This window comes from Topomyia yanbarensis, chromosome 1 (genome assembly GCF_030247195.1).
Source record: "Topomyia yanbarensis strain Yona2022 chromosome 1, ASM3024719v1, whole genome shotgun sequence".
Lineage (NCBI taxonomy): Eukaryota > Metazoa > Arthropoda > Insecta > Diptera > Culicidae > Topomyia > Topomyia yanbarensis.
Window position 1 is genome coordinate 104,712,030 of NC_080670.1, and position 25,913 is coordinate 104,737,942.

Below are 25,913 nucleotides of genomic sequence, written 5' to 3' on the forward strand. Positions count from 1 at the left end.
TATATGAGAAAGGCAAAAATGTGCCAAAATCCAAAAAAGTGAATCGTGGTCAATTTTTTTTTCGAGTTTGCATCAAATCTCGACGTTTCATGCACCTTGAACACATTTAACATCAAAAATAAAAATTCTATTTTTAATTTTTCCTATAGTTTATATGAGAAATTTCTGTGTGGCCGCACTCTGAAACCCGTAATTCCGGAACCAGTATTCCGATCGATCCAAAATTCAATAGCAGCCGATGGGAAGGTTGCACCTTTCATTTGAGACTAAGTTTGGGCAAATCGGTCCAGCCATCTCTGAGAAAAATGAGTGACATTATTTGACACATACGCACATACATACACACACACACATACACACACACATACACACACACATACACACACACATACACACACACATACATACATACACACACACATACAGACTTTTTCCGATCTCGACGAACTGAGTCGAATGGGATATGACACTCGGCCCTCCGGGCCGGGATTAGGTTGACGTTTTTCAGAGTGATTGCATAACCTTTCTATATGAGAAAGGCAAAAATGTGCCAAAATCCAAAAAAGTGAATCGTGGTCAATTTTTTTTTCGAGTTTGCATCAAATCTCGACGTTTCATGCACCTTGAACACATTTAACATCAAAAATAAAAATTCTATTTTTAATTTTTCCTATAGTTTATATGAGAAATTTCTGTGTGGCCGCACTCTGAAACCCGTAATTCCAGAACCAGTATTCCGATCGATCCAAAATTCAATAGCAGCCGATGGGAAGGTTGCACCTTTCATTTGAGACTAAGTTTGGGCAAATCGGTCCAGCCATCTCTGAGAAAAATGAGTGACATTATTTGACACATACGCACATACATACACACACACACATACACACACATACACACACACATACACACACACATACACACACACATACATACATACACACACACATACAGACTTTTTCCGATCTCGACGAACTGAGTCGAATGGGATATGACACTCGGCCCTCCGGGCCGGGATTAGGTTGACGTTTTTCAGAGTGATTGCATAACCTTTCTATATGAGAAAGGCAAAAATGTGCCAAAATCCAAAAAAGTGAATCGTGGTCAATTTTTTTTTCGAGTTTGCATCAAATCTCGACGTTTCATGCACCTTGAACACATTTAACATCAAAAATAAAAATTCTATTTTTAATTTTTCCTATAGTTTATATGAGAAATTTCTGTGTGGCCGCACTCTGAAACCCGTAATTCCGGAACCAGTATTCCGATCGATCCAAAATTCAATAGCAGCCGATGGGAAGGTTGCACCTTTCATTTGAGACTAAGTTTGGGCAAATCGGTCCAGCCATCTCTGAGAAAAATGAGTGACATTATTTGACACATACGCACATACATACACACACACATACACACACACATACACACACACATACACACACATACACACACACATACATACATACACACACACATACAGACTTTTTCCGATCTCGACGAACTGAGTCAAATGGGATATGACACTCGGCCCTCCGGGCCGGGATTAGGTTGACGTTTTTCAGAGTGATTGCATAACCTTTCTATATGAGAAAGGCAAAAATGTGCCAAAATCCAAAAAAGTGAATCGTGGTCAATTTTTTTTTCGAGTTTGCATCAAATCTCGACGTTTCATGCACCTTGAACACATTTAACATCAAAAATAAAAATTCTATTTTTAATTTTTCCTATAGTTTATATGAGAAATTTCTGTGTGGCCGCACTCTGAAACCCGTAATTCCGGAACCAGTATTCCGATCGATCCAAAATTCAATAGCAGCCGATGGGAAGGTTGCACCTTTCATTTGAGACTAAGTTTGGGCAAATCGGTCCAGCCATCTCTGAGAAAAATGAGTGACATTATTTGACACATACGCACATACATACACACACACATACACACACACATACACACACACATACACACACACACACACACACACACATACATACATACACACACACATACAGACTTTTTCCGATCTCGACGAACTGAGTCGAATGGGATATGACACTCGGCCCTCCGGGCCGGGATTAGGTTGACGTTTTTCAGAGTGATTGCATAACCTTTCTATATGAGAAAGGCAAAAATGTGCCAAAATCCAAAAAAGTGAATCGTGGTCAATTTTTTTTCGAGTTTGCATCAAATCTCGACGTTTCATGCACCTTGAACACATTTAACATCAAAAATAAAAATTCTATTTTTAATTTTTCCTATAGTTTATATGAGAAATTTCTGTGTGGCCGCACTCTGAAACCCGTAATTCCGGAACCAGTATTCCGATCGATCCAAAATTCAATAGCAGCCGATGGGAAGGTTGCACCTTTCATTTGAGACTAAGTTTGGGCAAATCGGTCCAGCCATCTCTGAGAAAAATGAGTGACATTATTTGACACATACGCACATACATACACACACACACATACACACACACATACACACACACATACACACACACATACACACACATACATACATACACACACACATACAGACTTTTTCCGATCTCGACGAACTGAGTCGAATGGGATATGACACTCGGCCCTCCGGGCCGGGATTAGGTTGACGTTTTTCAGAGTGATTGCATAACCTTTCTATATGAGAAAGGCAAAAATGTGCCAAAATCCAAAAAAGTGAATCGTGGTCAATTTTTTTTCGAGTTTGCATCAAATCTCGACGTTTCATGCACCTTGAACACATTTAACATCAAAAATAAAAATTCTATTTTTAATTTTTCCTATAGTTTATATGAGAAATTTCTGTGTGGCCGCACTCTGAAACCCGTAATTCCGGAACCAGTATTCCGATCGATCCAAAATTCAATAGCAGCCGATGGGAAGGTTGCACCTTTCATTTGAGACTAAGTTTGGGCAAATCGGTCCAGCCATCTCTGAGAAAAATGAGTGACATTATTTGACACATACGCACATACATACACACACATACACACACACATACACACACACATACACACACACATACACACACACATACATACATACACACACACATACAGACTTTTTCCGATCTCGACGAACTGAGTCGAATGGGATATGACACTCGGCCCTCCGGGCCGGTATTAGGTTGACGTTTTTCAGAGTGATTGCATAACCTTTCTATATGAGAAAGGCAAAAATGTGCCAAAATCCAAAAAAGTGAATCGTGGTCAATTTTTTTTTCGAGTTTGCATCAAATCTCGACGTTTCATGCACCTTGAACACATTTAACATCAAAAATAAAAATTCTATTTTTAATTTTTCCTATAGTTTATATGAGAAATTTCTGTGTGGCCGCACTCTGAAACCCGTAATTCCGGAACCAGTATTCCGATCGATCCAAAATTCAATAGCAGCCGATGGGAAGGTTGCACCTTTCATTTGAGACTAAGTTTGGGCAAATCGGTCCAGCCATCTCTGAGAAAAATGAGTGACATTATTTGACACATACGCACATACATACACACACACATACACACACACATACACACACACATACACACACACATACACACACACATACATACATACACACACACATACAGACTTTTTCCGATCTCGACGAACTGAGTCGAATGGGATATGACACTCGGCCCTCCGGGCCGGGATTAGGTTGACGTTTTTCAGAGTGATTGCATAACCTTTCTATATGAGAAAGGCAAAAATGTGCCAAAATCCAAAAAAGTGAATCGTGGTCAATTTTTTTTTCGAGTTTGCATCAAATCTCGACGTTTCATGCACCTTGAACACATTTAACATCAAAAATAAAAATTCTATTTTTAATTTTTCCTATAGTTTATATGAGAAATTTCTGTGTGGCCGCACTCTGAAACCCGTAATTCCGGAACCAGTATTCCGATCGATCCAAAATTCAATAGCAGCCGATGGGAAGGTTGCACCTTTCATTTGAGACTAAGTTTGGGCAAATCGGTCCAGCCATCTCTGAGAAAAATGAGTGACATTATTTGACACATACGCACATACATACACACACACACATACACACACACATACACACACACATACACACACACATACACACACACATACATACATACACACACACATACAGACTTTTTCCGATCTCGACGAACTGAGTCGAATGGGATATGACACTCGGCCCTCCGGGCCGGGATTAGGTTGACGTTTTTCAGAGTGATTGCATAACCTTTCTATATGAGAAAGGCAAAAATGTGCCAAAATCCAAAAAAGTGAATCGTGGTCAATTTTTTTTTCGAGTTTGCATCAAATCTCGACGTTTCATGCACCTTGAACACATTTAACATCAAAAATAAAAATTCTATTTTTAATTTTTCCTATAGTTTATATGAGAAATTTCTGTGTGGCCGCACTCTGAAACCCGTAATTCCAGAACCAGTATTCCGATCGATCCAAAATTCAATAGCAGCCGATGGGAAGGTTGCACCTTTCATTTGAGACTAAGTTTGGGCAAATCGGTCCAGCCATCTCTGAGAAAAATGAGTGACATTATTTGACACATACGCACATACATACACACACACACATACACACACATACACACACACATACACACACACATACACACACACATACATACATACACACACACATACAGACTTTTTCCGATCTCGACGAACTGAGTCGAATGGGATATGACACTCGGCCCTCCGGGCCGGGATTAGGTTGACGTTTTTCAGAGTGATTGCATAACCTTTCTATATGAGAAAGGCAAAAATGTGCCAAAATCCAAAAAAGTGAATCGTGGTCAATTTTTTTTTCGAGTTTGCATCAAATCTCGACGTTTCATGCACCTTGAACACATTTAACATCAAAAATAAAAATTCTATTTTTAATTTTTCCTATAGTTTATATGAGAAATTTCTGTGTGGCCGCACTCTGAAACCCGTAATTCCGGAACCAGTATTCCGATCGATCCAAAATTCAATAGCAGCCGATGGGAAGGTTGCACCTTTCATTTGAGACTAAGTTTGGGCAAATCGGTCCAGCCATCTCTGAGAAAAATGAGTGACATTATTTGACACATACGCACATACATACACACACACACATACACACACACATACACACACACATACACACACACATACACACACACATACATACATACACACACACATACAGACTTTTTCCGATCTCGACGAACTGAGTCGAATGGGATATGACACTCGGCCCTCCGGGCCGGGATTAGGTTGACGTTTTTCAGAGTGATTGCATAACCTTTCTATATGAGAAAGGCAAAAATGTGCCAAAATCCAAAAAAGTGAATCGTGGTCAATTTTTTTTTCGAGTTTGCATCAAATCTCGACGTTTCATGCACCTTGAACACATTTAACATCAAAAATAAAAATTCTATTTTTAATTTTTCCTATAGTTTATATGAGAAATTTCTGTGTGGCCGCACTCTGAAACCCGTAATTCCGGAACCAGTATTCCGATCGATCCAAAATTCAATAGCAGCCGATGGGAAGGTTGCACCTTTCATTTGAGACTAAGTTTGGGCAAATCGGTCCAGCCATCTCTGAGAAAAATGAGTGACATTATTTGACACATACGCACATACATACACACACACATACACACACACATACACACACACATACACACACACATACACACACACATACACACACACATACATACATACACACACACATACAGACTTTTTCCGATCTCGACGAACTGAGTCGAATGGGATATGACACTCGGCCCTCCGGGCCGGGATTAGGTTGACGTTTTTCAGAGTGATTGCATAACCTTTCTATATGAGAAAGGCAAAAATGTGCCAAAATCCAAAAAAGTGAATCGTGGTCAATTTTTTTTTCGAGTTTGCATCAAATCTCGACGTTTCATGCACCTTGAACACATTTAACATCAAAAATAAAAATTCTATTTTTAATTTTTCCTATAGTTTATATGAGAAATTTCTGTGTGGCCGCACTCTGAAACCCGTAATTCCGGAACCAGTATTCCGATCGATCCAAAATTCAATAGCAGCCGATGGGAAGGTTGCACCTTTCATTTGAGACTAAGTTTGGGCAAATCGGTCCAGCCATCTCTGAGAAAAATGAGTGACATTATTTGACACATACGCACATACATACACACACACATACACACACACATACACACACACATACACACACACATACACACACACATACATACATACACACACACATACAGACTTTTTCCGATCTCGACGAACTGAGTCGAATGGGATATGACACTCGGCCCTCCGGGCCGGGATTAGGTTGACATTTTTCAGAGTGATTGCATAACCTTTCTATATGAGAAAGGCAAAAATGTGCCAAAATCCAAAAAAGTGAATCGTGGTCAATTTTTTTTTCGAGTTTGCATCAAATCTCGACGTTTCATGCACCTTGAACACATTTAACATCAAAAATAAAAATTCTATTTTTAATTTTTCCTATAGTTTATATGAGAAATTTCTGTGTGGCCGCACTCTGAAACCCGTAATTCCGGAACCAGTATTCCGATCGATCCAAAATTCAATAGCAGCCGATGGGAAGGTTGCACCTTTCATTTGAGACTAAGTTTGGGCAAATCGGTCCAGCCATCTCTGAGAAAAATGAGTGACATTATTTGACACATACGCACATACATACACACACACACATACACACACACATACACACACACATACACACACACATACATACATACACACACACATACAGACTTTTTCCGATCTCGACGAACTGAGTCGAATGGGATATGACACTCGGCCCTCCGGGCCGGGATTAGGTTGACGTTTTTCAGAGTGATTGCATAACCTTTCTATATGAGAAAGGCAAAAATGTGCCAAAATCCAAAAAAGTGAATCGTGGTCAATTTTTTTTTCGAGTTTGCATCAAATCTCGACGTTTCATGCACCTTGAACACATTTAACATCAAAAATAAAAATTCTATTTTTAATTTTTCCTATAGTTTATATGAGAAATTTCTGTGTGGCCGCACTCTGAAACCCGTAATTCCGGAACCAGTATTCCGATCGATCCAAAATTCAATAGCAGCCGATGGGAAGGTTGCACCTTTCATTTGAGACTAAGTTTGGGCAAATCGGTCCAGCCATCTCTGAGAAAAATGAGTGACATTATTTGACACATACGCACATACATACACACACACACACATACACACACACATACACACACACATACACACACACATACACACACATACACACACACATACACACACACATACATACATACACACACACATACAGACTTTTTCCGATCTCGACGAACTGAGTCGAATGGGATATGACACTCGGCCCTCCGGGCCGGGATTAGGTTGACGTTTTTCAGAGTGATTGCATAACCTTTCTATATGAGAAAGGCAAAAATGTGCCAAAATCCAAAAAAGTGAATCGTGGTCAATTTTTTTTTCGAGTTTGCATCAAATCTCGACGTTTCATGCACCTTGAACACATTTAACATCAAAAATAAAAATTCTATTTTTAATTTTTCCTATAGTTTATATGAGAAATTTCTGTGTGGCCGCACTCTGAAACCCGTAATTCCGGAACCAGTATTCCGATCGATCCAAAATTCAATAGCAGCCGATGGGAAGGTTGCACCTTTCATTTGAGACTAAGTTTGGGCAAATCGGTCCAGCCATCTCTGAGAAAAATGAGTGACATTATTTGACACATACGCACATACATACACACACACACATACACACACACATACACACACACATACACACACACATACACACACACATACATACATACACACACATACAAACTTTTTCCGATCTCGACGAACTGAGTCGAATGGGATATGACACTCGGCCCTCCGGGCCGGGATTAGGTTGACGTTTTTCAGAGTGATTGCATAACCTTTCTATATGAGAAAGGCAAAAATGTGCCAAAATCCAAAAAAGTGAATCGTGGTCAATTTTTTTTTCGAGTTTGCATCAAATCTCGACGTTTCATGCACCTTGAACACATTTAACATCAAAAATAAAAATTCTATTTTTAATTTTTCCTATAGTTTATATGAGAAATTTCTGTGTGGCCGCACTCTGAAACCCGTAATTCCGGAACCAGTATTCCGATCGATCCAAAATTCAATAGCAGCCGATGGGAAGGTTGCACCTTTCATTTGAGACTAAGTTTGGGCAAATCGGTCCAGCCATCTCTGAGAAAAATGAGTGACATTATTTGACACATACGCACATACATACACACACACACACATACACACACATACACACACACATACACACACATACACACACACATACATACATACACACACACATACAGACTTTTTCCGATCTCGACGAACTGAGTCGAATGGGATATGACACTCGGCCCTCCGGGCCGGGATTAGGTTGACGTTTTTCAGAGTGATTGCATAACCTTTCTATATGAGAAAGGCAAAAATGTGCCAAAATCCAAAAAAGTGAATCGTGGTCAATTTTTTTTTCGAGTTTGCATCAAATCTCGACGTTTCATGCACCTTGAACACATTTAACATCAAAAATAAAAATTCTATTTTTAATTTTTCCTATAGTTTATATGAGAAATTTCTGTGTGGCCGCACTCTGAAACCCGTAATTCCGGAACCAGTATTCCGATCGATCCAAAATTCAATAGCAGCCGATGGGAAGGTTGCACCTTTCATTTGAGACTAAGTTTGGGCAAATCGGTCCAGCCATCTCTGAGAAAAATGAGTGACATTATTTGACACATACGCACATACATACACACACACACATACACACACACATACACACACATACACACACACATACACACACATACATACATACACACACACATACAGACTTTTTCCGATCTCGACGAACTGAGTCGAATGGGATATGACACTCGGCCCTCCGGGCCGGGATTAGGTTGACGTTTTTCAGAGTGATTGCATAACCTTTCTATATGAGAAAGGCAAAAATGTGCCAAAATCCAAAAAAGTGAATCGTGGTCAATTTTTTTTTCGAGTTTGCATCAAATCTCGACGTTTCATGCACCTTGAACACATTTAACATCAAAAATAAAAATTCTATTTTTAATTTTTCCTATAGTTTATATGAGAAATTTCTGTGTGGCCGCACTCTGAAACCCGTAATTCCGGAACCAGTATTCCGATCGATCCAAAATTCAATAGCAGCCGATGGGAAGGTTGCACCTTTCATTTGAGACTAAGTTTGGGCAAATCGGTCCAGCCATCTCTGAGAAAAATGAGTGACATTATTTGACACATACGCACATACATACACACACACATACACACACACATACACACACACATACACACACACATACATACATACACACACATACAGACTTTTTCCGATCTCGACGAACTGAGTCGAATGGGATATGACACTCGGCCCTCCGGGCCGGGATTAGGTTGACGTTTTTCAGAGTGATTGCATAACCTTTCTATATGAGAAAGGCAAAAATGTGCCAAAATCCAAAAAAGTGAATCGTGGTCAATTTTTTTTTCGAGTTTGCATCAAATCTCGACGTTTCATGCACCTTGAACACATTTAACATCAAAAATAAAAATTCTATTTTTAATTTTTCCTATAGTTTATATGAGAAATTTCTGTGTGGCCGCACTCTGAAACCCGTAATTCCGGAACCAGTATTCCGATCGATCCAAAATTCAATAGCAGCCGATGGGAAGGTTGCACCTTTCATTTGAGACTAAGTTTGGGCAAATCGGTCCAGCCATCTCTGAGAAAAATGAGTGACATTATTTGACACATACGCACATACATACACACACACACATACACACACACATACACACACACATACACACACACACACACACACACACACACATACATACACACACACATACAGACTTTTTCCGATCTCGACGAACTGAGTCGAATGGGATATGACACTCGGCCCTCCGGGCCGGGATTAGGTTGACGTTTTTCAGAGTGATTGCATAACCTTTCTATATGAGAAAGGCAAAAATGTGCCAAAATCCAAAAAAGTGAATCGTGGTCAATTTTTTTTTCGAGTTTGCATCAAATCTCGACGTTTCATGCACCTTGAACACATTTAACATCAAAAATAAAAATGCTATTTTTAATTTTTCCTATAGTTTATATGAGAAATTTCTGTGTGGCCGCACTCTGAAACCCGTAATTCCGGAACCAGTATTCCGATCGATCCAAAATTCAATAGCAGCCGATGGGAAGGTTGCACCTTTCATTTGAGACTAAGTTTGGGCAAATCGGTCCAGCCATCTCTGAGAAAAATGAGTGACATTATTTGACACATACGCACATACATACACACACACATACACACACACATACACACACACATACACACACACATACACACACACATACATACATACACACACACATACAGACTTTTTCCGATCTCGACGAACTGAGTCGAATGGGATATGACACTCGGCCCTCCGGGCCGGGATTAGGTTGACGTTTTTCAGAGTGATTGCATAACCTTTCTATATGAGAAAGGCAAAAATGTGCCAAAATCCAAAAAAGTGAATCGTGGTCAATTTTTTTTTCGAGTTTGCATCAAATCTCGACGTTTCATGCACCTTGAACACATTTAACATCAAAAATAAAAATTCTATTTTTAATTTTTCCTATAGTTTATATGAGAAATTTCTGTGTGGCCGCACTCTGAAACCCGTAATTCCGGAACCAGTATTCCGATCGATCCAAAATTCAATAGCAGCCGATGGGAAGGTTGCACCTTTCATTTGAGACTAAGTTTGGGCAAATCGGTCCAGCCATCTCTGAGAAAAATGAGTGACATTATTTGACACATACGCACATACATACACACACACATACACACACACATACACACACACATACACACACATACACACACACATACATACATACACACACACATACAGACTTTTTCCGATCTCGACGAACTGAGTCAAATGGGATATGACACTCGGCCCTCCGGGCCGGGATTAGGTTGACGTTTTTCAGAGTGATTGCATAACCTTTCTATATGAGAAAGGCAAAAATGTGCCAAAATCCAAAAAAGTGAATCGTGGTCAATTTTTTTTTCGAGTTTGCATCAAATCTCGACGTTTCATGCACCTTGAACACATTTAACATCAAAAATAAAAATTCTATTTTTAATTTTTCCTATAGTTTATATGAGAAATTTCTGTGTGGCCGCACTCTGAAACCCGTAATTCCGGAACCAGTATTCCGATCGATCCAAAATTCAATAGCAGCCGATGGGAAGGTTGCACCTTTCATTTGAGACTAAGTTTGGGCAAATCGGTCCAGCCATCTCTGAGAAAAATGAGTGACATTATTTGACACATACGCACATACATACACACACACACATACACACACACATACACACACACATACACACACACATACACACACACATACATACATACACACACACATACAGACTTTTTCCGATCTCGACGAACTGAGTCGAATGGGATATGACACTCGGCCCTCCGGGCCGGGATTAGGTTGACGTTTTTCAGAGTGATTGCATAACCTTTCTATATGAGAAAGGCAAAAATGTGCCAAAATCCAAAAAAGTGAATCGCGGTCAATTTTTTTTTCGAGTTTGCATCAAATCTCGACGTTTCATGCACCTTGAACACATTTAACATCAAAAATAAAAATTCTATTTTTAATTTTTCCTATAGTTTATATGAGAAATTTCTGTGTGGCCGCACTCTGAAACCCGTAATTCCGGAACCAGTATTCCGATCGATCCAAAATTCAATAGCAGCCGATGGGAAGGTTGCACCTTTCATTTGAGACTAAGTTTGGGCAAATCGGTCCAGCCATCTCTGAGAAAAATGAGTGACATTATTTGACACATACGCACATACATACACACACACACATACACACACACATACACACACATACACACACACATACACACACACATACATACATACACACACACATACAGACTTTTTCCGATCTCGACGAACTGAGTCGAATGGGATATGACACTCGGCCCTCCGGGCCGGGATTAGGTTGACGTTTTTCAGAGTGATTGCATAACCTTTCTATATGAGAAAGGCAAAAATGTGCCAAAATCCAAAAAAGTGAATCGTGGTCAATTTTTTTTTCGAGTTTGCATCAAATCTCGACGTTTCATGCACCTTGAACACATTTAACATCAAAAATAAAAATTCTATTTTTAATTTTTCCTATAGTTTATATGAGAAATTTCTGTGTGGCCGCACTCTGAAACCCGTAATTCCGGAACCAGTATTCCGATCGATCCAAAATTCAATAGCAGCCGATGGGAAGGTTGCACCTTTCATTTGAGACTAAGTTTGGGCAAATCGGTCCAGCCATCTCTGAGAAAAATGAGTGACATTATTTGACACATACGCACATACATACACACACACACATACACACACACATACACACACACATACACACACACACATACATACATACACACACACATACAGACTTTTTCCGATCTCGACGAACTGAGTCGAATGGGATATGACACTCGGCCCTCCGGGCCGGGATTAGGTTGACGTTTTTCAGAGTGATTGCATAACCTTTCTATATGAGAAAGGCAAAAATGTGCCAAAATCCAAAAAAGTGAATCGTGGTCAATTTTTTTTTCGAGTTTGCATCAAATCTCGACGTTTCATGCACCTTGAACACATTTAACATCAAAAATAAAAATTCTATTTTTAATTTTTCCTATAGTTTATATGAGAAATTTCTGTGTGGCCGCACTCTGAAACCCGTAATTCCGGAACCAGTATTCCGATCGATCCAAAATTCAATAGCAGCCGATGGGAAGGTTGCACCTTTCATTTGAGACTAAGTTTGGGCAAATCGGTCCAGCCATCTCTGAGAAAAATGAGTGACATTATTTGACACATACGCACATACATACACACACACACATACACACACACATACACACACATACACACACACATACACACACACATACATACATACACACACACATACAGACTTTTTCCGATCTCGACGAACTGAGTCGAATGGGATATGACACTCGGCCCTCCGGGCCGGGATTAGGTTGACGTTTTTCAGAGTGATTGCATAACCTTTCTATATGAGAAAGGCAAAAATGTGCCAAAATCCAAAAAAGTGAATCGTGGTCAATTTTTTTTTCGAGTTTGCATCAAATCTCGACGTTTCATGCACCTTGAACACATTTAACATCAAAAATAAAAATTCTATTTTTAATTTTTCCTATAGTTTATATGAGAAATTTCTGTGTGGCCGCACTCTGAAACCCGTAATTCCGGAACCAGTATTCCGATCGATCCAAAATTCAATAGCAGCCGATGGGAAGGTTGCACCTTTCATTTGAGACTAAGTTTGGGCAAATCGGTCCAGCCATCTCTGAGAAAAATGAGTGACATTATTTGACACATACGCACATACATACACACACACACACATACACACACACATACACACACATACACACACATACACACACATACACACACACATACATACATACACACACACATACAGACTTTTTCCGATCTCGACGAACTGAGTCGAATGGGATATGACACTCGGCCCTCCGGGCCGGGATTAGGTTGACGTTTTTCAGAGTGATTGCATAACCTTTCTATATGAGAAAGGCAAAAACCTGTTTTAATCCACCTAGAGGTGCAATTGTGCCTTTCTCATTTCTCCAAACTATGATTTAATAGCTGGTTCGTACAATATAACATTATGGAAATGTCTTTCATTCTTATTACACTTGGTAAGTATATATAAGAACCCCTTTTTTCATTCATCGCGGTATCGGTTTGAATCGGAGTTTTCTTTGTGATCGCACTCCACAACCCGTAACTCCGGAGCCGGAAGTCGGATGGAGATGGAATTTAATATCAGTTTCTGGGGACGCAACACCTTTCATTTGAGACTAAGTTGATCAAATCGGTCTAGCCATTTTCCACACAAAATTCATCAGCAGCTGATGGACCTCTCATTTAAAATCAAGTTTGTAAAAAATCGGTTCAGAAAATTCCGAGAAACCGATGTGGACAAATCAACAAATTTTGTTTTGTAACCATACTCTTCAACTCGTAATCCGGAACAAGATGTCGGTTGAAAATGAAATTCAACAGCAACCTATGGCAATATGATACCTTTCATTTTGTTCGCTCAGTGGACTGTATACACGCATCAGGGACAATTTCCGTAGAATTCTGGGCGGACACTTGAACCGAAAGGAGCACTAGCACTTAATAAAACTTTCAGGGTACTTTTCACATTTATTTAACCTTTGATCCGTACATGTTGAAAGCTAGAATTGAACTGATGATTTCTGCTCTTACTTCTGCTCTATTTAACACAAAAAAGGACGCCATCGGTCGCGCGCATAAAATTCGCGCGCTTGTTTTTGCCCACCAAGGGGTTGTCGCGTTGCTGTCATCATTACGGTAGACACGCAAGGGGTGCATCAATTTTTATTACACAGTTCATTCGAGATGTCAGCTCGAACATCCTCCCCCCAGATGATTTGAAAAACCTGCCTGAAGAACTTGAAGATTCAGCGTTGTCAAGAATCGGGAGCAAAGCTAGTTTGTGAATTGGACGTCGTAGGATTCCTGTTTTTGTACGCAAATCCACTACTCGTACCAGACCGTCTTCAGCAGGAAAAGTTTGCTCAACTCTTCCAACTTTCCAAGATTGTGGTGGTAAATTGTCTTCTTCAATTATTACCACCATGCCTGGTGCAATATTGCATGTCCTCTTTGTCCATTTGGTTCTGGTCTGCAATTCCATAAGGTACTCTCGGGACCATCGTTTCCAAAAGTTTTGTCGAAGTTGCTGGACATATTGCCAACGAGAAAGTCTATTCACTGGAATCTCTTCATATGTTGGCTCCGGTATGGACGTTAATGGACGGTCGATCATAAAATGTCCAGGAGTAAGCGGTTCAAGATCAGCTGGATCATCGGAATGAGCATAAAGAGGCGGAGAGTTTAGAACAGCTTCAATTTGACAGAGAAGTGTAGAGAACTCTACCATGTTAAGCGTAGTAGTATGGCATACTCTTTTAAGTACGGATTTGGCACTCTTTACACTTGCCTCCCATATTCCCCCCATGTGAGGAGCACTTGGTGGAATCATTTTCCAGTTAATTTTTATAGGTTGACAAAATTCAAACAGCTTCCTTTCCGTTAACTGCTGTTTAAACATTTGGTACAATTCATGCAGTTGGTTCTTTGCACCAACGAAGTTGGTCCCGTTGTCAGAAAACATGTCCTCTGGTACTCCTCGTCGGGATACGAACCGGTGTAACGCTGCGATGAAAGAATCGGTTGATAGGCTTTCGACTGCCTCCAGACGAATACCCTTGGTCACCATGCACACAAAGATACAAATGTACCCCTTAACAGCAACTGCCTTTCGTCCAGGTTGCTTCAAAAGAATAGGGCCAGCATAATCGAGTCCAACCTTTTGAAAAGCTGGTGCTCGTTCACAACGACTGGCTGGCAGGTCACCCATGAACTGACCTACCGTTGTCGGTTTGGTCTTAAAGCACTGGACACAGCTACGTGTGATCTTACGCACAGCAGAACGACCATTTGGAACCCAAAACTGACGCCGAAGAGTCGCTAGAAGAGCGGTAGGACCTATATGCAGATTCTCACGGTGAAGTGCATTAATTAGACTGTCAACTACATTATTGCGATTTGGTAAAATCCACTGGTGTTTGCTGGAAAATGGTAGTTGGGAATGTCGAAGTCGACCGCCAACTCTTAGCATCTCTTCGTCGATAACAGGATTCAAATTGTACAATCTCTTGCATTGCACACCTGATTTCAAACGGGGTATCTCATCTGCAAATTCTTGATACTGAATCACTCTAAGAATCACCTTCATGGATTCGTTCATCTCGGTCATAGTAGGGTATTTTTTCAGGATACGGATTTCGCTGATTTCTCCTTCGCGTTCTTGCAGAATCGTAGAACATATGCAATAACTATTTGTAATTTACGAAAAGATTCAAATTTTTGGAAAACTGGTAATTTTTCATAACGCACAACCGTATGCACCACGGCAACACACTTCATTTCTGGAATATCATCATCGTATAGTTGGGTAGGAGTTTCAATCTCGTAAGGATCACTTTTCAAGAACAATGTACCACTCCACCATAAATTGTTCGTTGCTAACTTAATGGCTGATTGACCCCGAGAAACCACATCGGCTGGTTTCTCGGAAGTTTTTACGTATCTCCATTCAAAATCATTCTCAGTAGAGATAATTTCACATACTCTGTTTCGCACGAAAATTTCTAGTAGGCTGGGATTTTTCTTCAACCATGCGAGAACCACTTGGCTGTCAGACCACAACACGATTGTACTGAAAAGCAAATTCGAGGAAGAAATAATTTTTCGCACGAAACGATGCAGCAGTAACGCAGCCGCTAGTTCCTTGCGAGGAATTGTGAGAGCTGCCTTTGGAACTACTTTCGATTTCCCACAAAGTAGTCTAACTACGGCATCCAGACCAGGGATCACGGATCGAATGTAGACACAGGCTCCTAATGCACCTTGAGAAGCATCCGCAAAGCCATGCAGCTCAAAGTGAGCAGCATCGGTCACCAATATTTGACGTGGTATGTGCAGTTGATTGATTCCGGCGATAGTGACAAGGAAGTATTTCCAATTTTTCAACAACTCTCCTGTAATTTGTTCATCCCAATCAATGTTTTCCTTCCAGGTTTGCTGCATAAGAAGTTTGCCAATGATAACTACTGAAGACACCAACCCCAAAGGATGGTTGGTTGGCGTTTCTATATCACAGGTGGGCATTGATACGAACAGCAGCGCGTCCGTTGAAGGATTCCACATTAATCCAAGCATTTTAATGACTTCGTTGGCTCCGGATTCTTCAAAACTTACTAGCTGCTCTCGATCCGCTTCATGAATGGTCTCCAACAGCTCTAAACTATTCGATGACCATTTGTGAATCAATTGGTTTTGCGCATCGCGCGCTTGTGATAAGTCGTCGTATCCAAACAAGCCATTATCGACGTAGAAATTTTTGTCGACTATATCCGCTGCCATAGGAAACTTATCTCGTTCGTCGATGGACAGCTGCTTAAGGGCCCTTGTGGCCAAAAAGGGTGCAGATGCCGTGCCGTATATAACCGTTAATTCCAATACACGCACGACGCTCGATGAATCTTTCCGCCAGAATATTCTTTGCAACGGAGACAATCTGCCTATACATTCGCTATGGCTGTAGTCAAAACATAGCGAGGTTCACGGAAGCGTAGGATGATTGATTGCAAATCGCTCTGAATAATAGTACCTATCTTCATGACATCATTCAGGGAGCGGCCGAACACCTTTGCGGAAGCGTCGAATACAACACTACACTTAGTGGTTGTATTTGACGGTCGAATAACAGCATGATGAGGTAGGTACCATTTGCTTATATGTGGCGGATCGTTGAATTCATTGATCTCTTTGCAGTGTCCAAGATCTTCGTACTCACTCATGAACTCTGAGTATTGCTGCTTCAAATCAGGATGCTGATTCAACCTTCTTTCCAATGCGTAGAATCTTCGTAGCGCCATGGCTCTGGAGTCGCCAAGCTCATTAAAACAATCCTTGAGAGGCAACTGAACAATGTATCTGCCAGAAGCATCTCGTCGATGAGTGTTTAGGAAATGCTGCTCGCATTCTTCTTCATTGGAACCATGTGCATCGTTGGAAACTTCTTCGACCTTCCTCGACCGACGGATAAGCTGATCCAAATCATCAAACGTTGCAGCATGTGAATGTACTATGTAGTTAGATGTTGTCTCGCCTGCATAGCTGCCCCCCAGGACCCAACCGAACTGAGTCTCTTTAAGTACGGGAAGATTTTCGGCTAATGTTATCTCTCCTGGCAATAGCAATTTCAGGAACCACTGGCTTCCAATCAACATATCTATTTTGCCAGTTTGATGGAACGTCGGATCGGCGAGTTGAACACCTGTTGGAAGCACGCAGTTACTAACATCGAAGCTTGAAGTGGGCAAGTCTGCCGTCACGTTGTCCGTCACCAAACATTGAAGACTCGCTCTGAAGTCTGAATATTAAGATCGGATTTGGACTATGCTGCTCATTGACGAATGGCTCTTCGTGCTATTTACTCCCTTTACGGTTACCTTTAATGGAAACTGCTGCAATCCTAATGCATTTATTATGGACCGCGAAATCAGATTGGCTTGGGATCCACTATCCAATAAAATTCTGTACGGGTGGGGTTTGTAGTTTTTGTCCATCACCTCTACAACGGCTGTGAGAAGAAGTATATGCTGTATTGGAAGTACACTCGAACAGGTGGCTGCAGTAAGTTGTGTTTGTTCCTGATGATTTGCTTCTTGCGTCGGTTTCTTAACTGTTTGAGTATCAGCTTCTCTGGATGAACTTCTCTCCTTTGTTACTGGAGAACTTGTTTTTTCTTCCGCGTGGAGTAGACTGTGATGCTTCCTATTGCATTTGAAGTATGTTTTATCGGAAGGGCAATACCTACTGCGATGGCCTTTCCTTAAGCAATTAAAACAAGTGTTTCGTTCTCGAACCTTAGACCATCGTTGCTGTAAGGGAAGCGTTTTGAATTCTGGACAAGTGTAGTTTAGGTGGCCCTTGCCACAGAAGTCGCATTTGTACTCGAATTCAGCGGATGCAGTAGATGCATGTGATTTGGCGAAAGATGCCTTACTCTGAACATTTATAGGTTTGACTTGAGTTGCGGATTGTTTGGGATTGGTACGTTCGCATCTCTCCAAAACGAAGCATTGCTCTTTTAAAAACTTCAGCATCATGTCATATCCAGGAAGTTCCCCATGCTTCACGGTGGATTCCCAGCGTCTTCGAGTTTCTTTATCCAATGCTACTGCAAGCCAGTGGACCACTATTTGTTCCAACACTCCGGTGAAAGGTTGCTCTAAAAACTTCAGACTCTCGACGTGCCTTGTGCACTCGTCTATCAGTTTCCTGAGCTCGCCATTTGTTTCCTTAGACATTTTGGTTAGATTCAAAAGGCCGTGAATATGACAGTCGATGGCGTGTCGTTTGCTCTCGTATCTCTCCTCGAGAATTTCCCAAGCGAGTGCATAATTGCCTTCATTAATCGTTTTCGCATCTATTAAACCAGCTGCACTACCCACTAATGCCTTATCGAGATGGTACAACTTAACAGCTGGCGGATCGGGACCCCCCCCCCCCACGGTCCTACTGCGAGTTGGGGAGCTTTGCTAGGATATGGCGGGGCTAAGATTGGGCTCTTCTAAACCTCTAAAAAAATCCATAACTCCGAAAGCAGCTCCGACGAAGCGAGTCTGTGCCGCTTCTGCTAAGATCCTAAGATTCCAATAATCTAAGATCTAGGCAATAAAAGCACTCTAGCCCAACCGGAGTGCCAACCGGCACATCAGCATCGACGCCAGTAACATCCTGAATATGGTATACTGGTCATGGCGAACGTCAACGGACAGGACACGGATGACGAATAGGATGGCGACTTTAGGCTGACAGGCGTGCTGTTCTACTTTCTGAGTAAGGAAGGATGACACCGACTTGAAATGCCTCCGTCCCAACAAAACCCTGGCAGGTCTCCGGGTACGTTCGAAACTCGCCATCATTTGGTTGGTGGTACTAGGTTCGGTTGAAGCATTCCCGATTTACGCCGATCCGGCTCTGAACACTACTCCCCATGAAGGATAGTGTCAACCCTTGCATGACCTCACTGCTGCTTTTTGGCAGCATAGATAATCATGGGATCGCGAGAGGCGACTATGTGTTGCGAGTGGAGATAGCGGCCCGGAGTTGGGACCCAATAAAATGGAGAAAAAACAAGCAACCGATATAAATGGAGCAGGCACGGTGAATACGTTTGCCAGAGGTGGGTTGGTGAGATCACCACCACCAATAGTAGCTGAAGTCATCCAGCAAGAGCAGGAGGATGAGAAGCCGAAGCAACAGCAACAGCAGCAACAAAAACAGCCGGAGCAGAGCGGAATGAGCTACACCCCACAAACGCCAAAGGTAGCGAGGCACTTGGTGGAGGAGCTCCACAAGTTCGTGGACACGAGAAACAATGTCCACAAAGACATTAAGGAGATGATCATCAAAATCCGGAAGGAACTACTGTCTGCCGTGAAAGAGTACGATACGGCAACGCAGAGGGCGGATTCAGCTGAGCGAGCATTGGCGTCGGCTAAGGCCACTATCCTCCTAGCCCCTCCGAAACAGGGCAAGGAGAGGCAGATTGGAGTGAAGAACACGCCAGTTCCCATAACTCCAAAGAGGACAAGATCCTCGCCAGGAGACGAAAGACCAGGCGGGTCAACGAGGCAGACGCCCGAGGACGCTGTTGCTGCCGAAGGAAAGGACGCCACCTTGCAGGGTGAAAGCTGGAGTACCGTTGTAGGTCGGAAGGAGAAACGCGGGAAACAGCAAAAAAAGAAGGAGGAGCGAAAAGGGGAGCAGAAGAGGAAATCAGAACCCTCGGCTCGTCAGAAGGCGCCTAAGGGAGAAGCCGTGCTCGTCAAAGCAAATGACGAGACTACGTACGCAGCACTGCTCAAAAAGGTCAGAAAGGACCCGGAGCTGAAAGATTTGGGGGAAAACGTGTTAAGAGTCAGGCGTACCCAAAAAAATGAGATGCTCATCGAGCTTAAGAAGAATACTACGACTAGTAGCTCTGCCTTGCAGGAGACTATAACTAAATCAATGGGTGGAAAGGCAGAAGTTAAAGCCTTAAGCCCGGAGATGGTAATTGTGTGCAAGGACCTCGACGAAATAACGACGGAAGACGAGCTGAGAGGTACTATGAAGCAGCACTGCAAACTGGGCGAGGTGCTCATGACGATCCAGTTAAGGAGGGGATACGTAGGAACGCAGACAGCGATGATTCATTTACCTGTAACCGCTGCAGACAAGGCGCTGGAGGTAGGTAAAGTTACAGTTGGATGGTCGAGATGCCTACTGAGAGCCGCCCTACGAGTAAATAAACAAGCGGAGAAATGCTTCAAATGTTTAGGCTTTGGACATTTAGCAGGGGCTTGCAAAGGCCCGGACAGATCCGGGATGTGCTGGAAATGCGGAGAGACGGGCCATCCTGCGAGAGACTGCACGCAGAGGCCGAAGTGCTTGCTTTGCACCCCAGCGGAAGGAAACGACCATCAGACGGGTGGCTTTAAATGTCCAGCCTACAAGAAGGCGACTGCAGGCCAACGGTGATGGAGGTGACCCAGGTAAACCTGAATCACTGTGATACCGCACAGCAACTGTTGTGGCAGTCTACGGCAGAAACTATGTGCGATGTCGCTTTGATCGCAGAGCCTTATCAAGTCCCCCCTAATAACGGTAAGTGGGTGGCGGATAGATCAGGAACCGCTGTGATGCAAGTAATGGGAAGATTCCCCATCCAAGAAGTGGTAGAACGTTCATACGAGGGTTTCGTGATAACTGTGAATCTTCAATGTCAAAAACAAAATTTGGATCCCATCGTAACGAGCACGTCTCTTCATAGCACATTCGGCTCTACAACGATCACAAAAGGACTAAGCATTCTATGCTATGCTGGTATGACTCATCGCACCCTGGGACGCACTGTAGCTAGCACTATGGAAGCCCTTGATCCCCCTGCCACAGTCGAGCCAGCGTTCACCAGTCGTCCCGGTCCTGTGTGCAGGAGTGGTGAAAGGGGCTTCCAAATCGATACCAACGGCAATCAATCGCGGCATTCAAACCTACAAATATATTACCCGAATGCCGGTGGTATTAATTCAGTAATCGAAGATTATTTGGTAGCAAGTTCGGATGAATGCTTCGACATAATCGCCCTCACAGAGACGTGGCTTAGCGATAGCACTCTGTCAGTGCAAGCATTTGGTGCCAACTACGATGTTTTCCGAACTGATCGCAGCTCACGCAACAATCTCAAGGCTACCGGCGGCGGGGTACTTGTGGCTATCCATCGTCGATTGAAAGCGCAACTGATTGACGATACTTTGGGGGTCTGTGTCGAGCAGGTGTGGGTGCGAATCAAACTGGCTGGCTACGCACTTTTTCTTTGCGTGGTTTATCTTCCACCGGACCGCACTCGCGACTCGACATTGATTGATTCACATACTGAGTCACTGGAACGGATTTCCGCTCAAGCAAGCCCGGTTGATGAGATCCTGATTGTTGGTGATTTCAATTTCTCCGGATTAAAATGGCGCTCTGCTTCTGACGGATTTATGTTCGCTGATCCCGAACTGTCATCTTTTCATGCTGGTATCACCAGTTTGCTTGACTGCTACAGTCTAAATCTGCTGCGCCAAACGAATAATGTGGTGATCGAAAACAACAGAATCCTTGATCTCTGTTTTTCGAGCAAATCTGACTATGCGCCAAAAGTTACCGCAGCACCGTTCCCCCTGGTAAAGACTGTTAGACACTACCCTTCCCTGCATATATTGCTTGAAGCGATTCGAGTGAAGCATGACTGCAATGCTTCTGACACCGTCAGCTATAATTTTAGAAAAGCCAACTATAATAGCATTATTGACTTCCTGTCGAATATCCACTGGACTGAAATTCTCGACAATGATGATGTCAACGTTGCAGTGCACACCATCTCCAATATTATGAGCTATGCTATCGATCGCTATGTACCCAAAAGAAGTGGCCATAAATCTAAGCACCCAGCGTAGCATACTGCCGAGCTGAGACGGTTATAAGCGACAAAAGAGCCGCTCTGAAGAAGTACTCCAAGTTTGGGGGCTACGTGTTGCGACAACACTACGTTCATGTTAACCAAGTCTATAAAAAGACATCGAAGCGTTGCCATGCCGATTACTTGCGAAACGTGCAACGTAAGTTGAAGTCCGAACCTAAAACATTCTGGAAGCATGTAAATGAGCAAAGAAAGGAATCCGGGTTGCCTTCAACGATGAGCTATGGAGGACGTATGAGCTCTAGTTTACAGGAGATCTGCCAACTATTCTCTGAAAAATTCGCGAGTGTTTTCTCCAACGAGAAACTGACACCGACCCAGGCTTCACTCGCGGCTCTCAATGTACCTCAATCATACCAGTCTTTGAACTCTATCAATATCGACAATAATATGGTACAACTGGCGATTAGCAAAATGAAGGCTTCAACCTCGGCAGGCCCAGATGGTATACCAACTATTATTTTAAAAACATGCTCTGCCGGTCTAATTGAACCTCTTTGTCATCTGTTTCAATTGTCGCTAACAACCGGAGTATTTCCCGAACTCTGGAAATCCTCCTTCATGTTTCCAGTTCACAAAAAAGGTGATAAAAAGGTTGTTGACAACTACCGTGGTATTACAACGCTAAGCGCAGTTCCTAAGCTGTTTGAAATGGCTGTGTTGGAACCCATCTCCAGCCACTGCAAACAGTATATCTCCGAGACTCAGCATGGATTTATGCCGAAACGTTCAACATCTACGAATCTTCTGTCGTTCACAACATATGTTACAGATGCTATGTCGGACGGCCTTCAAACTGACGTTATCTACACGGACCTTTCAGCTGCTTTTGACAAGATAAATCACGCTATTGCAGTGGCAAAATTGGATAGACTTGGCTTTGGTACTAATATTCTCCGTTGGATGCAATCGTATCTCAGTGATCGTCGTCTAGCAGTCAAGATAGGTGATTGTGTATCCGAAGAGTTCTTTGCTTCATCTGGTATTCCGCAAGGCAGCCATCTCGGTCCTTTGATTTTGCTTCTGTATTTCAACGACGTTAACTTTTGTTTAGAAGGACCACGGTTGTCTTTCGCCGACGACCTCAAGTTATACCATAGAATCCGGAATACTGATGATGCAGCTTTCCTTCAACGCCAACTGGAAACCTTTGCGGAATGGTGCGAGATCAACCGAATGACCCTAAACCCCAAGAAATGTACGGTCATTACGTTCTCGAGGAAAAAAACGCCAATTCGATTCGATTACTGTCTAGCTGAATCCACAATTGACAGAGCGAATTGCGTCAAAGATCTCGGAGTTTTTCTCGATGAACAACTGACGTTTAAACAGCGTATCAGCTATATTGTCGCAAAGGCATCACGCTGTTTGGGGTTCATAATGAGAATATCTAAGCACTTTTCAGATATTTACTGCTTGAAATCTCTCTACTGCTCACTCGTTCGATCAACTCTGGAATATTGTTCAGTTGTGTGGAACCCTCATTATCTCAACGGTGTCCATCGAATTGAGACAGTACAGCGCAGATTTGTTCGGTTTGCCCTTCGTCGATTGCCTTGGAGCAACCCTCACCAGCTGCCAAGTTATGAAAGCCGGGGTTTGCTTATTGGACTCGATACATTGCAAGTGCGACGGGATCTATTCCGTGCTATGACGATTTCGGATATTTTGCAAGATCGAATTGACTGCCCCGAGCTTCTCAGTGCGATAAACATGAACGTTCGCCCTCGCGCCCTTCGCAATAATTTATTCCTCCGATTACCTCTTCGCCGGACTAACTATGGAGTAAACGGTGCCATCATTGGTTTGCAGCGGACCTTCAACAGAGTGTCATCCGAGTTCGATCTTCACATTCCACGTAACAGATTACAATTTGACTTTTTAAATAGATTAAGAAATTATCATTAGGACCACACTGTGTCTGTTGATATTAATTAATTATAAATAAATAAATAAATAGCCAAAATCAACGGCATCTTCGTATGTAGCTGCTACGCTCCCCCAAGGTGGACAGTAGAGCAGTTCAGCCTAATGCTGGAGCAGTTAACCGAGCAGTTGATCGATCGGAAGCCGGTAGTCATTGGTGGTGACTTCAACGCCTGGGCTGTGGAATGGGGCAGTAGAGTAACCAACACAAGAGGGTGTATCCTGCAGGAAGCTCTAGCGAAGTTAGACGTACGATTGTGCAATGAAGGCTCTGTTAGCACATTTCAGAGAGACGGGAGGGAGTCTATCATCGACGTCACATTCTGTAGTCCCTCATTGACGGCGAACATGAATTGGAGAGTATGCGAAACGTATACGCATAGTGACCACCAGGAGATTCGCTACCGTATCGGTCAACGGAACCCCGCGGCAGTACAGAGAAGGGTGACCGGCGAACGAAAGTGGAAGACGAAAGCCTTCAACAAAGACCACTTTGTTGAGGCACTTCGGCCGAACGGCGGGACCGAGAACGTGGATGCGGCTGACCTAACAAGAAGGACGCCACTATGCTGCGAAAACTGGAACCACGCAACAAACGGCGTCCAGCTTACTGGTGGAACGAGACGCTTAGTACGTTACGCGCTGCTTGTCTCAGAGCCAGAAGGCGGGCCCAAAGAGCAAGGTCGGAACCAGATAGCGAAGAGCGTAAGGCAGCGTTTCGGGAAGCTAGGGCCGCTTTAAAACGGGAGATCAGACTTAGCAAGTCAGAGTGCCACAAGGAGCTATGCCGAGAAGTAGACGCCAATCCCTGGGGTGACGCATACCGAGTCGTGATGGCGAAAATGAAGGGTCCGACGACGCCAGCCGAAATGTGTCCGAGCAAGCTGAAGATAATCGTCGAGGGTCTTTTCCCGAAGCACGATCCAACTATATGGCCACCGACACCGTACGGCGAAGAAGAAGGAACAAGCACGGATCGGCAAGTGACTAACGACGAGCTAGCAGAAGCATCGAAGCGCCTAAATCAAAGAAAGCCCCTGGTCCGGATGGAATACCAAATGTGGTACTGAAAGCTGCGATCCTGGCATATCCGGACATGTTCAGGATAGTGATGCAGAAGTCCCTAAATGAAGGCAACTTCCCCGAAATGTGGAAGGTCCAGAAGCTGGTGTTGCTGCCGAAGCCAGGGAAGCCACCTGGCGACC

At 42.8% G+C, this 25,913-nt stretch overlaps 2 protein-coding genes across 2 annotated transcripts; both read right to left on the reverse strand.

Annotated features, from left to right (window-relative positions):
• Positions 1-14,484: 14,484 nt before the first annotated feature.
• Positions 14,485-15,960, reverse strand: LOC131696443 (uncharacterized). Its single transcript, XM_058984983.1, has one exon. The coding sequence runs from the start codon at positions 15,958-15,960 to the stop codon at positions 14,485-14,487; it is 1,476 nt and encodes a 491-aa protein (XP_058840966.1).
• Positions 15,961-15,974: 14 nt separating this feature from the next.
• On the reverse strand, positions 15,975-17,129 carry LOC131696444 (uncharacterized). The gene has a single exon (XM_058984984.1). The coding sequence runs from the start codon at positions 17,127-17,129 to the stop codon at positions 15,975-15,977; it is 1,155 nt and encodes a 384-aa protein (XP_058840967.1).
• Between the last annotated feature and the right edge of the window lie 8,784 nt (positions 17,130-25,913).

What these genes read in the sequence shown, in the direction of transcription:
- LOC131696443 (XM_058984983.1), bottom strand. Translation starts at nt 15,960, where the DNA reads ATGACCGAGATGAACGAATCCATGAAGGTGATTCTTAGAGTGATTCAG.
- LOC131696444 (XM_058984984.1), bottom strand. Translation starts at nt 17,129, where the DNA reads ATGGCAGCGGATATAGTCGACAAAAATTTCTACGTCGATAATGGCTTG.